The sequence below is a fragment of the Leptinotarsa decemlineata genome, unplaced genomic scaffold (genome assembly GCF_025532065.1).
Source record: "Leptinotarsa decemlineata unplaced genomic scaffold, Ldec_3_MD MMD2_tig00001064_RagTag_RagTag, whole genome shotgun sequence".
NCBI classification, from domain to species: domain Eukaryota; kingdom Metazoa; phylum Arthropoda; class Insecta; order Coleoptera; family Chrysomelidae; genus Leptinotarsa; species Leptinotarsa decemlineata.
The window spans coordinates 1,002,660-1,020,693 of record NW_027412558.1 but is presented as its reverse complement, the minus strand read 5'-3'; the positions used below and the strand labels follow the sequence as shown (position 1 = coordinate 1,020,693).

The following is an 18,034-nucleotide window of genomic DNA, read 5'->3' as shown; positions in this document are numbered from 1 at the left end:
AAACGTTATTGTAATCTGTGACTGAAACGATCAACCTACAATTTTTTTTTCAAATCTCAAACTGAGATTAACTATAGTGCCTTCAACGAATTAAGTGGATGAATGTTGTGTGCAATGTTGTGCAGCAGACAAGTTTTTTGTCTACACTGTCTCGTTATAATGAGCTTTCAAAATTTTGTTTTGAGAAACTGATACTTTTGATCATACATATATACACAATATCTCACGTACTTTATGTAAAATCATTCCTGTCGAAGTATAAAACTATGAATGTGTTGATGCTCACCCAATGTTTTCCTTATGTATGAAATTCGATTAACAGTACCTAGATGTCGCCTTCTCCTTGATTATCCCGAACATTATAATTCCAGGTATCAATCTTTACTGATTTTTCCTTAAAGCTGTCAAATACTCGCTTTTTGATTCATTCAACGATAGTATTTTACTTATTCGGATTAGAATTTTCTATTTCTTGGAAAGTCTGTCAGACATTCTTAAAGCCAAATGGGGAGGTGAACTATGAGACTGTATATTTACAAAGTAGAATGTGGAAATTGATACTTGTCTTTATTTATTCAAAATATATCCACATTTCGTATATATGTTCATGGAACGGCCTTCGTTGGCTCCATCGAATTCCGAGCACATAATTTTCAGGCTGTTGGAATTAATCAACTTGCAGTAGCAACCCCGTTTCTCTTTCAGACATACACATTCATATTTAATGAATGCATTATTTAATTTCCTACACGAAATGGCCGTGGCTTCAGATCTGGAGATTTTTGTGGCCACTTTGCGAACTTAAATTTCAAAAACTTTTCTACTCTTCTCACGTGGGAGTTTGAAATGAAACAGAGCCTTCGATAAAATAAATTACTATATTTCATAGACCTAACATGTAACATGACAAATCAGACCATGTAATTCTTAATAAATAGTCAAAAAAAAGATAGCTGGAACAATTTAGGAGTTATAACAGAACACATACTATATTCATTAGTCTTTACATTTAAACAATTCCTACACTCCTTTCAACACTCAGCCGTGTCAAAAGACTAGACAGGATCCCCTCCGCAGGTGACAGACCCCTGTAGAACATTTTAAATATTAAAATGTTTACAGGCGCCAGTATATTCTGTCACGGGCGGACGAAACAACGAAAATTTTCTGATACTATATCTGTATGTCTTATTAAAGCCATATGGAGATGCGGGTTTACGGGGCTGCATCACAGTTATTTTGAATTTTTTGGCAATTCCACCTCGCTCCACTTTTTCTGCTTAGCTTTGCCTTCAAGGCTCCGATTCTCTGTTCCCTGCAACTTTTGAAACCTCGCCTTTCTTCATGCGATCAACTTGTTCTAAGCGTTAGCCCCCATCAAGGAATCCATCGAAGGGGAGTTCTGCTCGTACATCTGCAAATAAAAAAAATCATCAATTAATCAAAGGCTCCTCTTGAAGATGATCACTTGGTGATAGAAACACGTGTCCAGGTGTTAAAATAACGATTTGTTGTTGGGAAGTAACTCCATTATCTTCATTGCAACAATAAAGGTTCGAAACTGTGCATCACAAGACAAATTTTGTTTTAAATGGACTTGTTTTGGATTGATTTATTATTGAACTGTTTGATGTGAAACCTTTCAGGCTCCTAAACTACAAGTTACCATTTGGAGAGCTCGCTGCTTGTCTTAACATTTCAGTTGGAAGCACATATTTATTTTGGCGCGATGATTTTGCCAAGCCTCAGTGCTTCAATGAATATTTTTTCTGGAGAGTGTTTGAAGCATCACTTTTGAAGAACGTAGAGTTACTTTGGACTAAGTTGAAAGTTGTTTGAGAGTTTCATGAACGTCTAAACTAGTTTTTCAATAGCATTTCGTGGTTTGGAGTATCGTTGATGGCATTTCATTGGCTTCAACAAAAAAAAGTAATATCAATTCGTATGTTGCAATGCATGGAGAAATTGGATATTTATCCGAATTGATTGCATGTCAACAATCAATCGGAATGTCAAGGTGACTTCGAAATCGCAATCAAACCAAATAAGACCACTCCTACAATCGCTAATAACTAGGATACAAGTCAGACAAAAGTGCAGACAACATCAGATTTTCATTTCCTCGTTATTTGTTGAAAATGACAAGGAATTCTATAATCGACGCATGCATGAATATAAACGATCGATAATGTTACTTGATTGGAGTAAAATCCACAATTACGCATCATGCTCGTATTCAAATCAGAATCTAGCCTTGTTCGATAATGAAATGGAAGTGACAGAGCTAGTTTAGATAACTTATATACTTCAGGGTCATTGTTGACTAGAAGGAAATTACGAAATAGTTTGTTTTCATCGAGTAATCAAATGTGATTTGAAAATATGATGATGAAAATAACCAGTTTGTTTTCACAAACTGAACTGTTCGCACGTTCAAAGGTGAGACCTCGTTAATCCTAGACTCGCACTTCTGAGGGTTGTCGTTCGTAGGGGAGCGACTGCTGGTTAATGGAAAACACAATTTTTTCAATCGAGTAAATCTATAGGTTTTTCCACTCGTTGCACGGTCCTATAAAAATAAGAAAATGAGGAAAAACCTGGCAACGTTATTAGCATCCTTCAAATTAATGTTGTTTATTCATAGCCATTCAAAAAGGTGTTGATATGTATACAAATTTGAATGAATTGAAACTGATTGAGCTGTCATGTGAAGATTCTGGAATATTCTAACAAAAAAATTGCAGATCTTCGTGTTTTCAGCAGTTTTAATAAGAAAAAAGAATGTAGAGTGAAAAAATCAACAATTTCTCTTTGAAAAATAATTTTCTTTCGTTCGGATTGGCTTAATTTCAGCAAAATTCCTATGAAGCATGAATTATCACCATCACTTTCACCTTAATTATATGTTGTGTCCTCTCTCTCTCTCTCTAATTCTGTTAGACGTTGCTTCCCACTCGGGCGCATTTGTCCAGGCTCCTCCTGTCAAATATGACAGCGGGCAGCGGTCTTGCTCGGAGCAATGCTGCCACCCCTTTTTTGTCGAGCTTTTTTACGATGAAAACAATTCAACTATTTTATTGTCGCCTTCTGCTCGGAAGACTTTTTGATTTTTTCCACATATATTTTTTGAGTCGCCTCCTCCTTGGGAGCCCTTCGGTTTTTTAAATTCGCATACATGGCCCTCTTCACGTGGTTATCCGAACCACCCCGCCTGGATACCGGCGTGAATAAAGAGGGCCCTCTCTTCAGATTTTTGTCTAAACTTTCACATAAACTCTTAACATCTTTGTACAATAGACGATCACAACATAAATAAAAGCCCCACGATAGCACGTGGCATCCGCGTATCTTCTTTGTGGACGGACGTTATCGGCACGTCCGTCCTCTACCACCACGAAAGTCCCTGTTGTGTCATCACTAAAACTATTGAAGTTATATAGGTTCTTCCAACAGGGACTCCGGAACTTTGACAATTGATAACGGTCATCTTATTGAAGCTACATCTGTCAAATTAGTTGACATTAGTATATACGGTTCGGAAACATTTACCTTTTAAGAGAAAACTGATGCCTGGGTTTTTGTGGCACTGAATTGAACCTGAATTGAACAAAAAATCAAGACGTTCGTTTTTAAACTGTAAGACATGTACATTTTTCCGGGTTTAGCGACAAGTTATTCCGATAACACTATTCTACAACCCGTCCTACGTTTGCTGAGAGGTTCACACAATAACCTATGTTCTCAACGAGGCAGTATAGTTTTAGATCATCGGCATACAAAAGGAAATACACATTTATAACATCTGTAATATCATTAATGGAGTTATTGAAGAGCAACGGTTCCAGATTTGACCTTTGTGGAACACCGGAAAAAGTACTATATTCGGTAGATTTGAAACCATTGAGCTGAACATATTGTTTTCGATCCTATAGATAGGACTGAAAGAGTGCGATTAAGGATGGAGATAATCCAAAGACTACTAGTTTGTTCAGTAGAATGCCATGGTCAAGCCTGTCGAAGGCCTTAGAAAAGTCTGTGTAAATAACAACAGTTTAGGCCTTATTGTCAATAGATTCAGCAATATGTTGGGTTACAGTCAGAAAATTGGTGACCGTTGAACGATTTTTCATAAAACCGTGTTGGTTTATACTTATATTGCAACTTACATGCCGATATACAGGGTGTTCCTTAAACACATGCTAATATTCAAGGAGGTAATTCTTAGACCCTTTTAAGAAAAAAACTTCCTATGGACGTATGTCCTAAACGCCTTAACTTTGGAGATACAGGGTGGCAAAGTTTTCAAAAATAATCAGTTTTTTAATAATTACTGAGATAATGTTGTAGACGTCTTTGGCATATTTGGTACATATGTTCCATGCCTCAAGGCGCATTTTCTGATGTACACAAATTTGTATTTTTCCAAACAGTGGCATCCCTACGGGTTTCGCATTGAATATTTTTGGGGAACAAGTACTACGCCAATGCTTTCTTTTCAAAATAAAATCATTTTTAAAATCCTCATTTATTTTTGAGAAAATTTGATCTCCTGGTATTTTTTTGTCCGACGCATGATTTTCACTCAAAAAAATAAAAATCGACAGAAAGCAAATTAAGAAATTAGATCAATTCTAAAATGAATGAGAATCTGAAAATTGCTTCATAACGCATTACCAATTCCCTAATAATATTTGAAAACATAATCTGCAAAAAAATAAATGTTTCACAAAAACGAGTTTTATTTTATTTTGTGACAGTAAGTCTAAACGAATAGCATAAATTTGTTAATTATTAATAATACCAAAACTGATTATAAAAATTGTTGGAAGTGGCCACCTGCACTTAGTATGCATGCTTCCGCCCTTCTACGCATGGAATTACGCACCCGTTCAAATATTCCCGGCGTATTTCGTATAGTTTCACACGAGGCAACTATTCGCTCTCTTAAATCTGCTAAAGTATTAACGGGAGTTTTATACACGAGAGTTTTAAGGTGACCCCATAAAAAAAATCTAAACTGTTGAGATCGGGGGATCTTGCTGGCCATTGCTGAGGTCCTCCGCGACCTATCCAACGATTAGGATAAACTGTATTTAAATGGTTTCGGACAATTACACTGAAATGAGCAGCATATTCGATTCCTTAACGCAAGTGGCACATCTTCCAATAACCCAGGTAAGTCTTCTTCGAGAAAGTGTAAATAAGAACGACCATCAAGGCGTCCTGGTAGAAAAAATGGGCCTATTAGATGATCACCTATAATTCCTGCCCATACATTAACCGAAAATTGGTGTTGGAAATGGGTTTCGGTTATTGCATAGGGATTTTCTTCAGTCCACACATGATTGTTATGGAAATTTTGAATGGCATTCCGAGAAAAATTTGCTTCGTCTGTGAACAAAATTTGTGTCGCAAACTGCGGATTTAGTGCAATACTTTGTAGATACCACTGACTGAAGTTCACACGCTGTGGAAAATCTCTGGGGAGTAATGCCTGCACTCTTGAAATATGGTATGGGTATAACATAAAATCAACCAAAATACGCCAAACAATTTGATGACAAATATCCAGAGTTCTAGCGATCTTCCTCGTACTCGTCTCAGGATGTTCCTCAATTTCTTGCAGCACCGCTTCCTCAATTTCAGGAGTTCTTACTACACGAGGTCTACCTTCCGGAGTCCCTTTCTTGAAACTACCAGTTTCCCCAAGTCAACGATGAATATTTGAAAAGGTTCGGCTATCTGGTAAGGCACCATTAGGATATCTTTCCTGATGCGCCTGGCTTCTGTTGCATTACCATCGGCAAGGCCATATACGTAATGCATTTGCGCCATTTCCGCATTCGTATAATTTACCATATTTACTGATATTCAGAAAAACAGGGGACTACCAAAATAACTTCAATAACACTTCAAAATCAATCAAAACGCGCTGTGACAGTTTTTAACACCAATACCTTACTTTAAACCAACATCAATATTAGTTTAACTTCAATAACACTTCAAAATCAATCAAAACGCGCTGTGACAGTTTTTAACACCAACACCTTACTTTAAACCAACATCAATATCAGCTGCTGACATTTGTACATACAGAGAATTCGTTTTTTATTGCTATGGTGGGTACGCTGTTTTTTCTGCTTTTAATCTTTAAAAGAAATCACATATCGACAAACTCCATATTTCCAAGAGGTGCAGTAAATAAATTCTACTACACGTCATTCATTCCAGGATAACTAAATTCATGTTTTCAAAAATTATTAAGCGGTGCTGCGTTATGACGTAATTTCAATTGAGAACAGTGCATCTGACAACAAACAAATACCTTTTAGATCCTCAATTATTTTGCAACAAATCTGATCTCTTAGTTTGCTTTCAGTTGATGCACGATACCGCATCAGATTTTTAAGGAATTTATCCTTAAGTAAAGCGATTTTTAATTTTTTGAGCGAAAACCATGATTCGGACAAAAAAACCCAGCAAATCAAATGTGCTCAAAAATGTATGGAGATTTTAAAAATAATTTTTAATTCAAGATAAAGCAGCGGCGTAGTATTTTTTTCGCCAAAAATATACATTTCAAAACTCGTACGTACGCCACTGGCAGAGAAAATTAAGAAAATTGTACATCAGAAAATGCGCCTTGAGGCATGGAACATATGTACCAAATATGCCAAAGATGTCTACAAAATTATCTCAGTTATTATTAAAAAACTGATTATTTTTGAAAACTTTGCCACCCTGTATCTCAAAAGTTAAGGCGTTTAGGACATACGTCCATAGGACGTTTTTTCCTTAAAATGGGTCTAAGAATTACTTCCTTAAATATTAGCATGTGTTTAAGGAACACCCTGTATAACTCGCTCCAGCAGTATCTCAAAAACCTTTGCAAAGTTGCAAATAATAGAGATAGACCGATAATTTTAAATATCTTGTCTATCTCATTTCTTGAAAATGGGACAGACTTTTGATGATTTCCAGATCCTTGGTATTGTAGCCGATCTTGAGCAGATATTAATTAGTATAGAGAGAGGACGAGCAAGCACAAATGCACAATTTTTAGCATGAAAGCTGGAATGTCATCTAGACCAGTGGTCTTTTTATGCTAGAACGACCTTAGTCCCTCGTATACTTCGTTTTCACTGAAGCTTGATATAATCAAGAAAGTGATTATTAATAATATCAGAGTTTGCTTGAAGAGGGGAAGAAACGGCATACGAAACGTTTACGATATTAGAGGGCCCCTCCAGCAATTGACCTTCAAAATTCAGTACTTGTGATATTTTAGAGCTACCTCGTTTATTATTTATAAATGACCAAAATCTGTTATGTATTTCTTGAAATGTATGATATCTATTTCTTCCTCAGTTCCATCTCAGAATTTTTTGTATGCCACATGAATATCATGCTTTATTTTTGCTCGAAGATGTTTGAAATCGTCAAAGACCTGTAGATTACACTCACGCTTGTATTTGTGCCAGATTTTGCTTTTAGCCTGCAAATCTCTAATAATGCTTCTATTATACCAAGAAGGATATTTATTTTTGGATTTAACTGTATACTTGGGACAGCAACGATCAAAAACATTATAAAGTTTTCCAAACGAATAAAAAAATTCGAAGATATCTCACAAACATTTTGTCTTCTTTCAATTTGAAGATAGAAAGCACTTAATGAAAGACCCTATATTTCCCAAACTAAACTTTTTTCTACTACGAAACGTAACTCCCTTCAAAAAAATTAAAATATCAATAAATATACACACCTCATCTTCGCTGTCGAACTCGCCGTTGACCTCATCATCGCTATCGAAGTCATCTTCGTCATCACTGGGTAACGGCGATGGAACTCCTCTATTCCTCAAGGACATCTTGATGGACTCGGACACGTCCTTGCTGACTTCAAGGACGTCTCTCCCTTCGTACGTCAGTACGTCGACGTCGATATTTTTACAAGTGAGCAAGTACTGCACGAGGGCTTCATCCCTCTGCTCCACCGCGTAGTGAAGGGCGGTGTATCCCGTGCAACCCTGTCTGGCGTTGATGTCGGCTCCATACCAGACCAAATGTTTCAGAACCTCTACGTGTCCACGGATCGCTGCTACGTGCACGCAAGTCTGACCTGCAACAACAAAGACATTATTATAATCTTTACCAGAAAAATTGTGCTGGTCAGTCCCTGTCTCTGAAGCTCCGGCATCAATAACCACTCCCCAAGCCTTGAGGTGAGCGATAACTTGGTTTGAGAGTGGACCAACAAATGACAGCCTCAAGCAATTGCTCGGCCAAGATGTCTGCCTTAGTGCGGCAAACCGGTATGATTTTGAGACTTGGAAGAAGGGAAAGACTTACCACCTGAATGGGGTTGGCCAAGCATTTCCATCAGTCCTGAGAGTTTCATCGTTCCACCTCGAATATTACGGAAGATACTGGGGTGTTTCCAGAAGAAGTGAGACAGATTCGGATTTTTCAGGACTGAAATTTTTTCAGGAAAAAAGTGTAACCGTAGTAAGTTGGTAGTCCTGATCACGAATCTGAAGGAATTTTGAGCCTATTTTGCCCCCTAATATGTTTTACCGTAAAAATGGGGTGTTCCATCGCAAGTGGCGGACAGTGTATATCACTTTGGCCAACCCCATTCAGGTGGTAGGTGCATTTTGAGCATTTCCATCAGTCCTGAGAGATTCATCGTTCTACCTCGAATATTACGGTAGATACGGGGGTGTTTCCATGAGAAGTGAGACACACTGTAGAGTTGTCCCGACATTTTGGGGTTATCCCCAGTACCACAGAAAAGGGTGGTGTTATCCACACAAATAATGAAACTTCCTTGAATCGGAATAGCAGCTGAATTGTTCAAATAATGAGTGTTTCTTTGCTGGTATCTTTTTGGCAACACTGTTTTTGACATATCACGCGTAAATCGTGTCTTGCGTCATTGTCAAACTTGTTCAGTTTGGTCTATAATTTAACCATGAATGGACTTACGAATGAACAACGCTTGCAAACTATTGAATTTTATTATCAAAATTCATGCTCGGTGAAGAAAGTGCATCGGGCACTTCTTCCAATTTATAGGCTGTTTCGTCGGCCTACCGAGGGACCTATTCGGATGCTTGTGACTAAATTTCGAACCCAGTTTACATTATTGGACATCAAACCACCAACACGCATACGTAGAGTGAGGACCGAAGAAAATATTGCGGCTGTATCCGCCAGTGTTCGTGATGACCGTGAAATGCCGATTCGCCGCCGTTCGCAGCAATTGGGCCTCTGTTACTCCACTACGTGGAAAATTGTGCGAAATGATTTGGGTGTAGAACCTTATAAGATACAGCTGGTGCAAGAATTGAAGCCACACGACCTCCCACAACGTCTAACATTTGATGAATGGGCGCTGGAAAAGTTGGAGGAAGATCAACATTTTTATCGAAAAATTGTGTTCAGCAACGAGGCTCATTTCTGGTTGAATGGATACGTTAACAAGCAAAATTGCTTGCAGTTCATCTCACGTTTGGGGCCCGTTAATTGGCCGCCTAGATCGTGTGATTTAACGCCTTTGGATTATTTCTTGTGTGGTCATGTTAAGGCTCATATCTACAGGGATAAACCAGCAACGACTGACGCTCTGGAAGCAAATATTTAAGTATACGTGAAATAACGGTCGATATGTTAGAGAGAGTGTGCCAAAATTGGACCTTGAGCATGGACCATCTAAAGCGGAGTCGCGGACAACATTTGCATGAAATCATCTTCAAACATTAAATTATATTGATCGTACTATCGATTCCAATAGAAATTTCATCAATTGTTTCGAATTTTTTGTGTGGCTTTTTTACCTCTTAAAAATCACCCGCTAAATCAAAGAATACATAAGTCTCAGCAGTGAACCTTGAGGGACACCCGAAAAATCTCTCCACGCTGTGATAGTTTTTCTTTGTTGTCAAGCGTCTACATTGTTTTAAATCATGCGAACCAAACTATTGCGACAATTCATTCGCCGTGAAATTTCACGGACTTTCCAGTTATGTATGAAAAAAATTGGGTAATCTCTGCACGCTCGACACAGACCCATTAAGAACGTTCAACTTTCTTCCGAACTATCCATCACACTTTAACGGCATCGGAAACTTTCTTTCGAGAGAAATTCCGCCGATTTCCCAGGAATTCTAAGTATACAGATGTTATGCAAATGAAATAATTAATGAATGGTGTGAACGCGACCGCTATTTCATTGCTTTGTTTTTTTTTCGCTGTGATCACTCTTCAAAACTGGTTGTGATGTCACAGTTCATTTACATTTTTACCTTTGCGAGTTACGGCAGTGATTCTTACTGACGACATCGGGCTTTGTAGTTCTTATTTCAATAAGGACTCATCTTTATATGAGCTGATGTTATCAAAAGGAAATGTTTGCTTGTGACGGAAAAAGTCAAAAACTACTATAACCAATTTAAAAAGTCTTTCAGCTGTGGAAAGCTACATCATTAGCTAGTAACATGTACTGTATTTTATTTTTGAAAAAACAAAGACCTTGCCAAAGACTGTACACCGGGACACTGTCCCGGGTACAGTGAAGGATAAAGGATCAGAAATTCTCGAGCGCGTCAGATTAAGGAAGGGGGAGTTAATTACCTGCTAAAAAGTGTATATTCCAGTAATCTGACAATTTGAAAGCGACGTAAAGAAATGGGAGGGCAGCAAAGTTGTAAAAAAATAACGTCAATTCGACATTCTCGAGCGTAGCTAATTTTTTTTCATTTTGAAGTAAATAATTCAAGGATAACGAAAAATATATAATATGACGATTTCCGCAAGCCGAAATAACAAAAATTCGTCGATAAAGTTTAATGCGCGCAGCTGTGTGATACCTATATTTCCCTCTCCGAGTTTCTATTCCTCTATTCTCTATTCACTTTTTCTCTATCTATTACTCTCTCACTCCGTCCCCACTCTGAATGATGTTGCCATGACGTCATCACAGCTGATCACACTGACTCGTTCGTGATGAAGATGATGATTAATTAATCAATTAATTGATGGATGTAGCCGTTACTACGTAGTAGGAAATCATAATGAAGAAAAGAGAAATGAACTTTCTATGTTTTTTACCACTTTTATTTGTAACTAACGTTACTGAAGTTTCGTCCTGTAAGGAAATTTTCAAACTCATACAATATATAAGAACATTTTCAAACAATATATAATTTTCAAAAGCGGCTTTACAGCTGCTTCTATTTTTTATATTAAAAATGAGAGGGATAATTCGCTTTTGACACATGAACGCTCTTCTAGAATTCATACAATCATACAATCAATGCATAGTAATTATCAATACGAGCTATCTGATTAACCGTAGACTTCAATTTTCTTGCAAACATGCTGCAGTTGGTCACTCCTTGTTAAACACTGATCTAGATAGGCTCCTAAAAATTTTGTATTGGTACTAGTTGATAAAACATCCATAATTATGTTTTTGTGAATTTTTCGGCATTTGAAATTGATACATACGGCTTTATTCAAACTCAAGATGAGATTATTTCTATTACACCAATTTTCTAATGAATATATAACGTGTGTAATAGCATTTTGAAGTGCCTCTGCTGTATGCCCTGTAACCACTACTGAGGAGTCGTCTGCAAACATCGTGACAGATCCTGTTGATAAAAATAACTCAGGCATATCGTTTATAAATATGATGAACATTAGTGGCCCCAGTACAGACCTCCGAGGCACCCCAATATCATTCGTCATATACTCAGAACAATAGTTTTCAACTTTAACATAGGATTCTCTATTAACTAGGTATAAGTGCATAAGTTCAAGCATATTTCCTCTTATTCCATAAAATCTAATTGAGAGATCGAAGAAGATACCGGATACATATTGTCCAAAGTCAATACCTTTATGGACATGACCCATGAAATCGCACACGGCATCCTCTGTCGACCTTCCCGCACGAAACCCATATTGGGCAGAAGAAAGAACTCTGTTCTTGTCCAAAAAATAGACCGGCAGCAGAAGGTTGCTTGTCTCAATGAGGATCTGTAAGTGATTTCGAATTGGGGTAAGAGTAACTGGGTTCAATTCAATGCCGCAAAATCCCAGCCATCGGTTTTCTCCAAAAAGATAAATTCGGAGATATTTATCCGGATATACTAATGTCAGGAGAGACAATTCCGCTTTCTGCTATCATTCTCAAAACGGGTATCACGAAAAGAGAAAACTTGAACGAAATGGACCGGAAAATTACAGAAAATAGACAAGTACATTTCATGTTGGAGAATAATGAATTCAAAGTTGAATACAAACATCATTATCACTTGAATTATTGGTTGTTATGCTATTATAAATAATAGGCCATGTAATCAACTTGATTTACTGCTATCAATTAAATTCTATCACGATACAATTCAAATAACCACTAAAATCATGACCATGAATCTCAATGGTATCATGACTTTTATGATGTAACAGATCAAAGAGATTAACTAGTTAGGCTTTCAAACTGGTAATTGGATTTATAAACTTAGTTGGTGAATCCTTTTGAAATTCTTTTTTGCGATCTACGACTTAAAATGTGCATGAATCTCCCTCAAAAATTTTCAAATACTCCGCCTGTGGTATCAAATCCCATTCAACTGCCAATGATGGTTAGAAGCGGTCGATACGCTTGAAAGTTATTGCGATATCTCTGAGGAATTTCGGAAATCCCGCATTGTTAAATTTCAATTTGCATCGCCAACTTTCAAAACAATGCTAATTTAATATTGGGATAGCATCAACAAGCCAAACCTCGTGATGGCGTAGGAGTTTGGCACTTATATAGGCTATTTCGGTTCTGACTCGCCGATTCGGTTATATCGGTCTTTTTTATTTACTATGCCGTCTTTACTTTTACTACCGCGGATTTAGAACGTAATGATGCTATTGTAAATCCTCGTGCGTCACACTTTCTCGAAGGATTTACTGCTTTCTCTGAGTTGTTCCATAATTCACAGTTTCCTGCGTAAACAATGCGTTTATTCACACCCGCATGGATATGCCAAAGATCTGTGAAACAAGTGCTGCCCCCACTACTGAAGACCACAACTTGGTTTGGGAAAGCGCGTAGAAAAGTGTTGCAGTTCTGGTACTTCAGAGCAATGTTTGTTTTGAATTTATTCTTCGCCAGAATTCTTTCATTGAGTGATTTTATTTTGGTCTTCCCGCAGCAATATCGATCGCTCGAATTTTAACATTCATCAGAACATCCTCATTTGATTTGATGAGAATAGGTTGCTCGAGAAAGTCACACAGTGTGTGACATCTACGTTTAATAATTCAAAAAACAAACTCAATGAAAACATCACTTCTTCATTTGCGCGGCTAGAAAAAAAACTGTCAATCCATTTCATCAGATTGCCGTTTGGTCTTAAAAATTCCCCTGGTACTTGGCAACGACTTGCGGATTTCCAACTCAATTATGACAGACTTATTTTCTGCAACGTAAACTTTGTTGAATGACAAGCATCACGTATAATACCTACTGTCGTTATTATCGAATAAAATAAACGTGAACGAGAGTGCGAGAATAATTACCAATAATAACATCGCTACTTTTCGTAATAAACACTTTTAACGGCAATACTATTTGTTAATAAGTACTACGAAATGATTTAATAGTTTCATTGAACCTTTTGTCAGGAAGGTAAAATGTAAATTAAGTTTTACCTTTTTAAAAACATAATGGAGTTTGGCAGATGGAAGCTGTAAAGCTGGCGTCAGTCAGTTTCAGGGGTGGCGTTATGATTCTTCGTTTTCTACCAGGAGTATTCATTAAGTAGATTTACATTCCCTGAAGGATTTGTAAGTCGCCCGAGAGTATATACATCTTTGAATAATAATAATAATAATTGGCGTATAATCGTTGCTAAAAACATTTCATTTGTTTTTCCGATAAACAAATTTTGACAGGTGTCAAACTTGAACAGTCAAAATGCAGCAAAGTTTCGAAATTGCTGGTGGGTTGCCAACCGTAGCGGAATGCCGCTACGGTTGGCAACCGTAGATAGATAGAGTTGTTTACTAGAACTAAATAGGTACCTAACTAACACTCTCTAGCTTATCTAGGCACGCGCTGCCCTAGAAATTACTTATAAATGTATTGTGCGCATTTTGAAATTCCCGTAGAGGAATCGAGTGGAGTCTAAAACCTCTACACACATTTTTCTTCTTTCTGTGACACATTGTGATCGCGGGCTGTACTGATACGGCCCGGAGGCCGTATGTGTGTGTCTAAATTTGCGCAGATATATCTTTACTCTGTATTAAAGCTATTTTAATGTGATTTGCACTCTATATGTATGTATGTATGTGTGTACATATGTATATATAGTCATATGGTGACTGAAGAAAATTTGCAGCTTTGTTGATAATACCTGATGTTCTTTGGACAATAAAGCCTATTATTATTATTATTATTGAACAATTGTAAATGCGTGAAACGTCGCAGATAGTGAAAACTAACTCGAATTAATTGATTTCTAAAGTCATCGATGTTGTTTTCTTGTACCATCAACCACATTACGTTCTCTTTCATGAACCTTGATATCAAACAGACCACGCGCACATTTCATCTTTAATTAATGCTGGATTTTCCTAATTCCTCCGGTTAATACTGCGGCGAGGCCTCAAGAGGCCTGCTTGCCATTCTGAAATGCGCTTCTATTAATACCGCGTTGTCGACGAGAATAAGTCTCTTTCCTTTTTTTAAATGCCTCGAGATACGTTTACGTTGGGAAAACCAGACGCGTCTGGCAACTCACGAATGAGAATTCCGCATAGCTCGCCAGCCGGCACTATTGCCAGATTTATGCTCTCGAAAGGCATGATTTCATATACTCATATGCGATTGTATTCATCTGATATTTCTATTTCTGTAGAATCATGTCGTTCAAAATAGTCATCGGTTTCCTCCATGACTTCATCAAATGACAAAAATCACTGAGAGTCAGATCTGGCCCATACGGTGGACGATGAAGCAAATTGAATAGATTTTGATGAAAAAGGTGATGAAAGAAACGACAAGAAACATCTTGATGTATCTACAATTATTCTATAAATCGAATAACTTTTAGCAGGACAGTATAAATCACTTTCAGTGGGTTGACATCAGACCAATAAACAGAGAGTTATTATTTTTAACTAACTTTCCCAACGGATTACTTGTTCTATATGCAATTTTAATATCATCTCATCTTCAGCGATGAGGCACATTTCTTTTGACCCGAATTGGATGATCTGGGCACCAACACTGTTTCGAATATTTCAAGTTTCTTCGTTAGAGCAGTAAAAAATCACAAGAAATATATCCTATGTACAAAAATTCAATTTGGGGAATTATTTTGTATTTGGCAACGCGGGGACATTCATTTAGATAGTTGTTTATTTAGAGAAGACACTCAGACGTTTGAAATCTTGCCTATTTTCATTTGCAGACGAAAATAGATCAAAGATTATAATTCTTCTCGGGATATATTTTTGAACTGTTCCTTCCAGGTACGTAAATAAATTTGAAATTGCAATTTCAACCTTACATGAAAGAAATATACAATACCTTCCATTTTAACGTAGAAGATTTTCGTGAGAAATTTTAAATGAGTCCAATAATTACAAGTTCAACGGTTACTTCGTAATTTGAATATTATCTCACTCGAAGTTACGAGATTCTAGTCGCAACAAGCTTATGTCACAGAGAGCTAATCGGTTTTCCCGCATTATAATTCAAAATATATACAAATTATATGCAATTAATGTTCTGCTCGGATGATTTCCTGCACAGGAAGACGCTAAATGGCCAATACGAGTATAATTCAACAACAAAGTTCATCCTATCGACTGCGCCAAAAAGGCAATAACTCGCCTCAAAGGCCGCTCGTGACCGTCCAAGCCGCGGTTCCCCTCCCTCTCAAAGGAAAATTCATTGACACACCTCCAAACGTTCAGCACAAGCCGAAAAAAACTGAATGGAACGTTTGTTTGGTTTACGTTAAAATAGCTATCCGCACTCAACATGTGATCGGGAATTTTCGATCACCGCTTTTCGACTATGATTCAGCGCGAGCCAAAAATGGAGCGGGATACCTCAGGAAAATCTTTGGCATGCCGATCCAAAATTAGATCATCACAATACGGTACGGACCGCGATGAATTGTGAGCGGCAAAATAAAACGAATCGAGGAGGAGATGATGCAGTTGCCTTGCAACAGAAGTTTTCAAGGTTTTCCAGGAATGTCAGGAACACGGAAAAATGCTTGGACAGGTCAATTTTGCTTTTGAGGGGGACACATTTTAGATGTATTTTTCTACCTGTGCCTTCAACCCCCTAGCGAGGGTGAGTAACAACCCTAAAATTTTAAATGGAAAGTGGGGTGATAAATCATTTGAAAGGGCACAAAATTAGCTTTCCAATGATACCTAATTTGTTTTATTTCACTGAAACATGTAGGTATTATGAAGAAAAACAACTACAACCCAGTACTTTGAAATGTGTAATTGACTTAGTAGAATCCTACTTCAGCAAGTCCTGAAAATGTGACCCATTTGCTTCCATACAATAATACAGATTTTGTTCAAATCTATTCCTAACATTCTGTAGCATATCAGGTGTTATACTTCTGCACTCTGCTGTAATTCGTTGGCGAAGATCTTCTATGGACTCGGGCTGCGTAGCAAGTGTCCCCAAAAGAAAAAGTCTAAAGGCGATAAATCAGGTGACCTGGCAGGTCATTCGATGGGGCCTCTCCTTCCAATGCACCGTCCAGGAAACCGGTCATCTAAAAACTCTCTTACCGGAGCAACATAGTGAGGAGGTGCTACATCTTGCTGGAAATGAAGCCGATCATCATTATGATTTTGGTCATTTTCAATTATTTCTGTTATGAGAGGATCAATTGTATCTTCAAGCATGTTCAGGTAGACCTCACCAGTTAAATTCCCAGGAATAAAAAGTGGCCCTACAATATGACTACCTAATATGCCACACCAGACATTGATTTTTTGAGGGTACTGGGTATGGACCTCTCGGAATAAGTGTGGGTTACTGTCATCCCAGTAACGGCAATTATGCCTATTCACAGCTCCATTCAAAAAGAAAGTACTCTCATCGGAAAAGCACGTGTTGAATGATAGGTGCGGATCATCAATTAGTAGCTGGCTCAGTTGTTCACAAAATTGCAGCCTTCTATCAGGATCATCTTCATTGAGTTCCTGTACTAATTTAATTTTGTACGGATGAAATTTATAGGCTTTTAATATCCGTATTGTGGACGAACGGGAGACACCTGAGGCTGCAGCAAGCTGACGGGTACTTTGAGTATGATCCAATTCAACATGTCCCAAAACAGCGACTTCCACTGCTTCATTACTGATCGGTTTCCGTGGCTGGTGTTTCACATTACAGACAGATCCGGTATCGACAAACTTTTGGACTAACTTGGAAACGTACGAATCATTCACATTTTTCCCGGGATGACTGTTATTAAAGAGGCGAGCAGTAAGTCTAGCACAACTATTATGTTGATAATAAAGTTTAACAATTTCAACTCGTTCAGGAATGGAATAAACCATTTTTACAGTAAGGTTGAAATAATTTCAAAAGCAACCGAACTGAATCAATGAACGTTTGCCTAAATTCTTTTTGTACACTTATCTGCTGTTGTTATTTGAACCAAAAAACGCACGAGAGAAATTGAGGAATGTAGTAGTGATAAAAATGCCGTTTTTTCCGCATTTTCATTAACACCAAAAATATCGAGTATGTGTTTCAAATGTCAAGTTACTGTCGTATGTTATACCAAGATCATTCATCTCATATACGCGGCTGATTGTAGTGTTGTTGATTGAATAATAGTACATTAAAGTTCGATTTTTTGTTGCAAATGATAATATTTTACATTTGGATAAGTTCAGTTGTAGACGATTATTATTACACCAAAGTTTGATTACATCTAATTCATGTTGTACACTTTGGCAGTCAGATTTTATAATATAGT

The 18,034-nt window shown here is 37.4% G+C and overlaps 1 protein-coding gene across 3 annotated transcripts in view; it reads right to left on the bottom strand.

The window, feature by feature from the left end:
- Positions 1-859: 859 nt before the first annotated feature.
- Positions 860-18,034, bottom strand: part of cact (NF-kappa-B inhibitor cactus) — a 53,972-nt gene continuing 36,797 nt past the window's right edge. For all 3 annotated transcript variants that reach the window (XM_074175494.1, XM_074175496.1, XM_023173411.2), the window contains 2 exons: positions 7,766-8,121; positions 860-1,414 (listed from right to left, as the gene is read on the bottom strand). In XM_074175494.1, the coding sequence (XP_074031595.1) occupies positions 1,361-1,414; positions 7,766-8,121 (410 nt within the window). In that variant the 3' untranslated portion in view covers positions 860-1,360. The remainder of the gene's footprint in view (positions 1,415-7,765; positions 8,122-18,034) is intronic.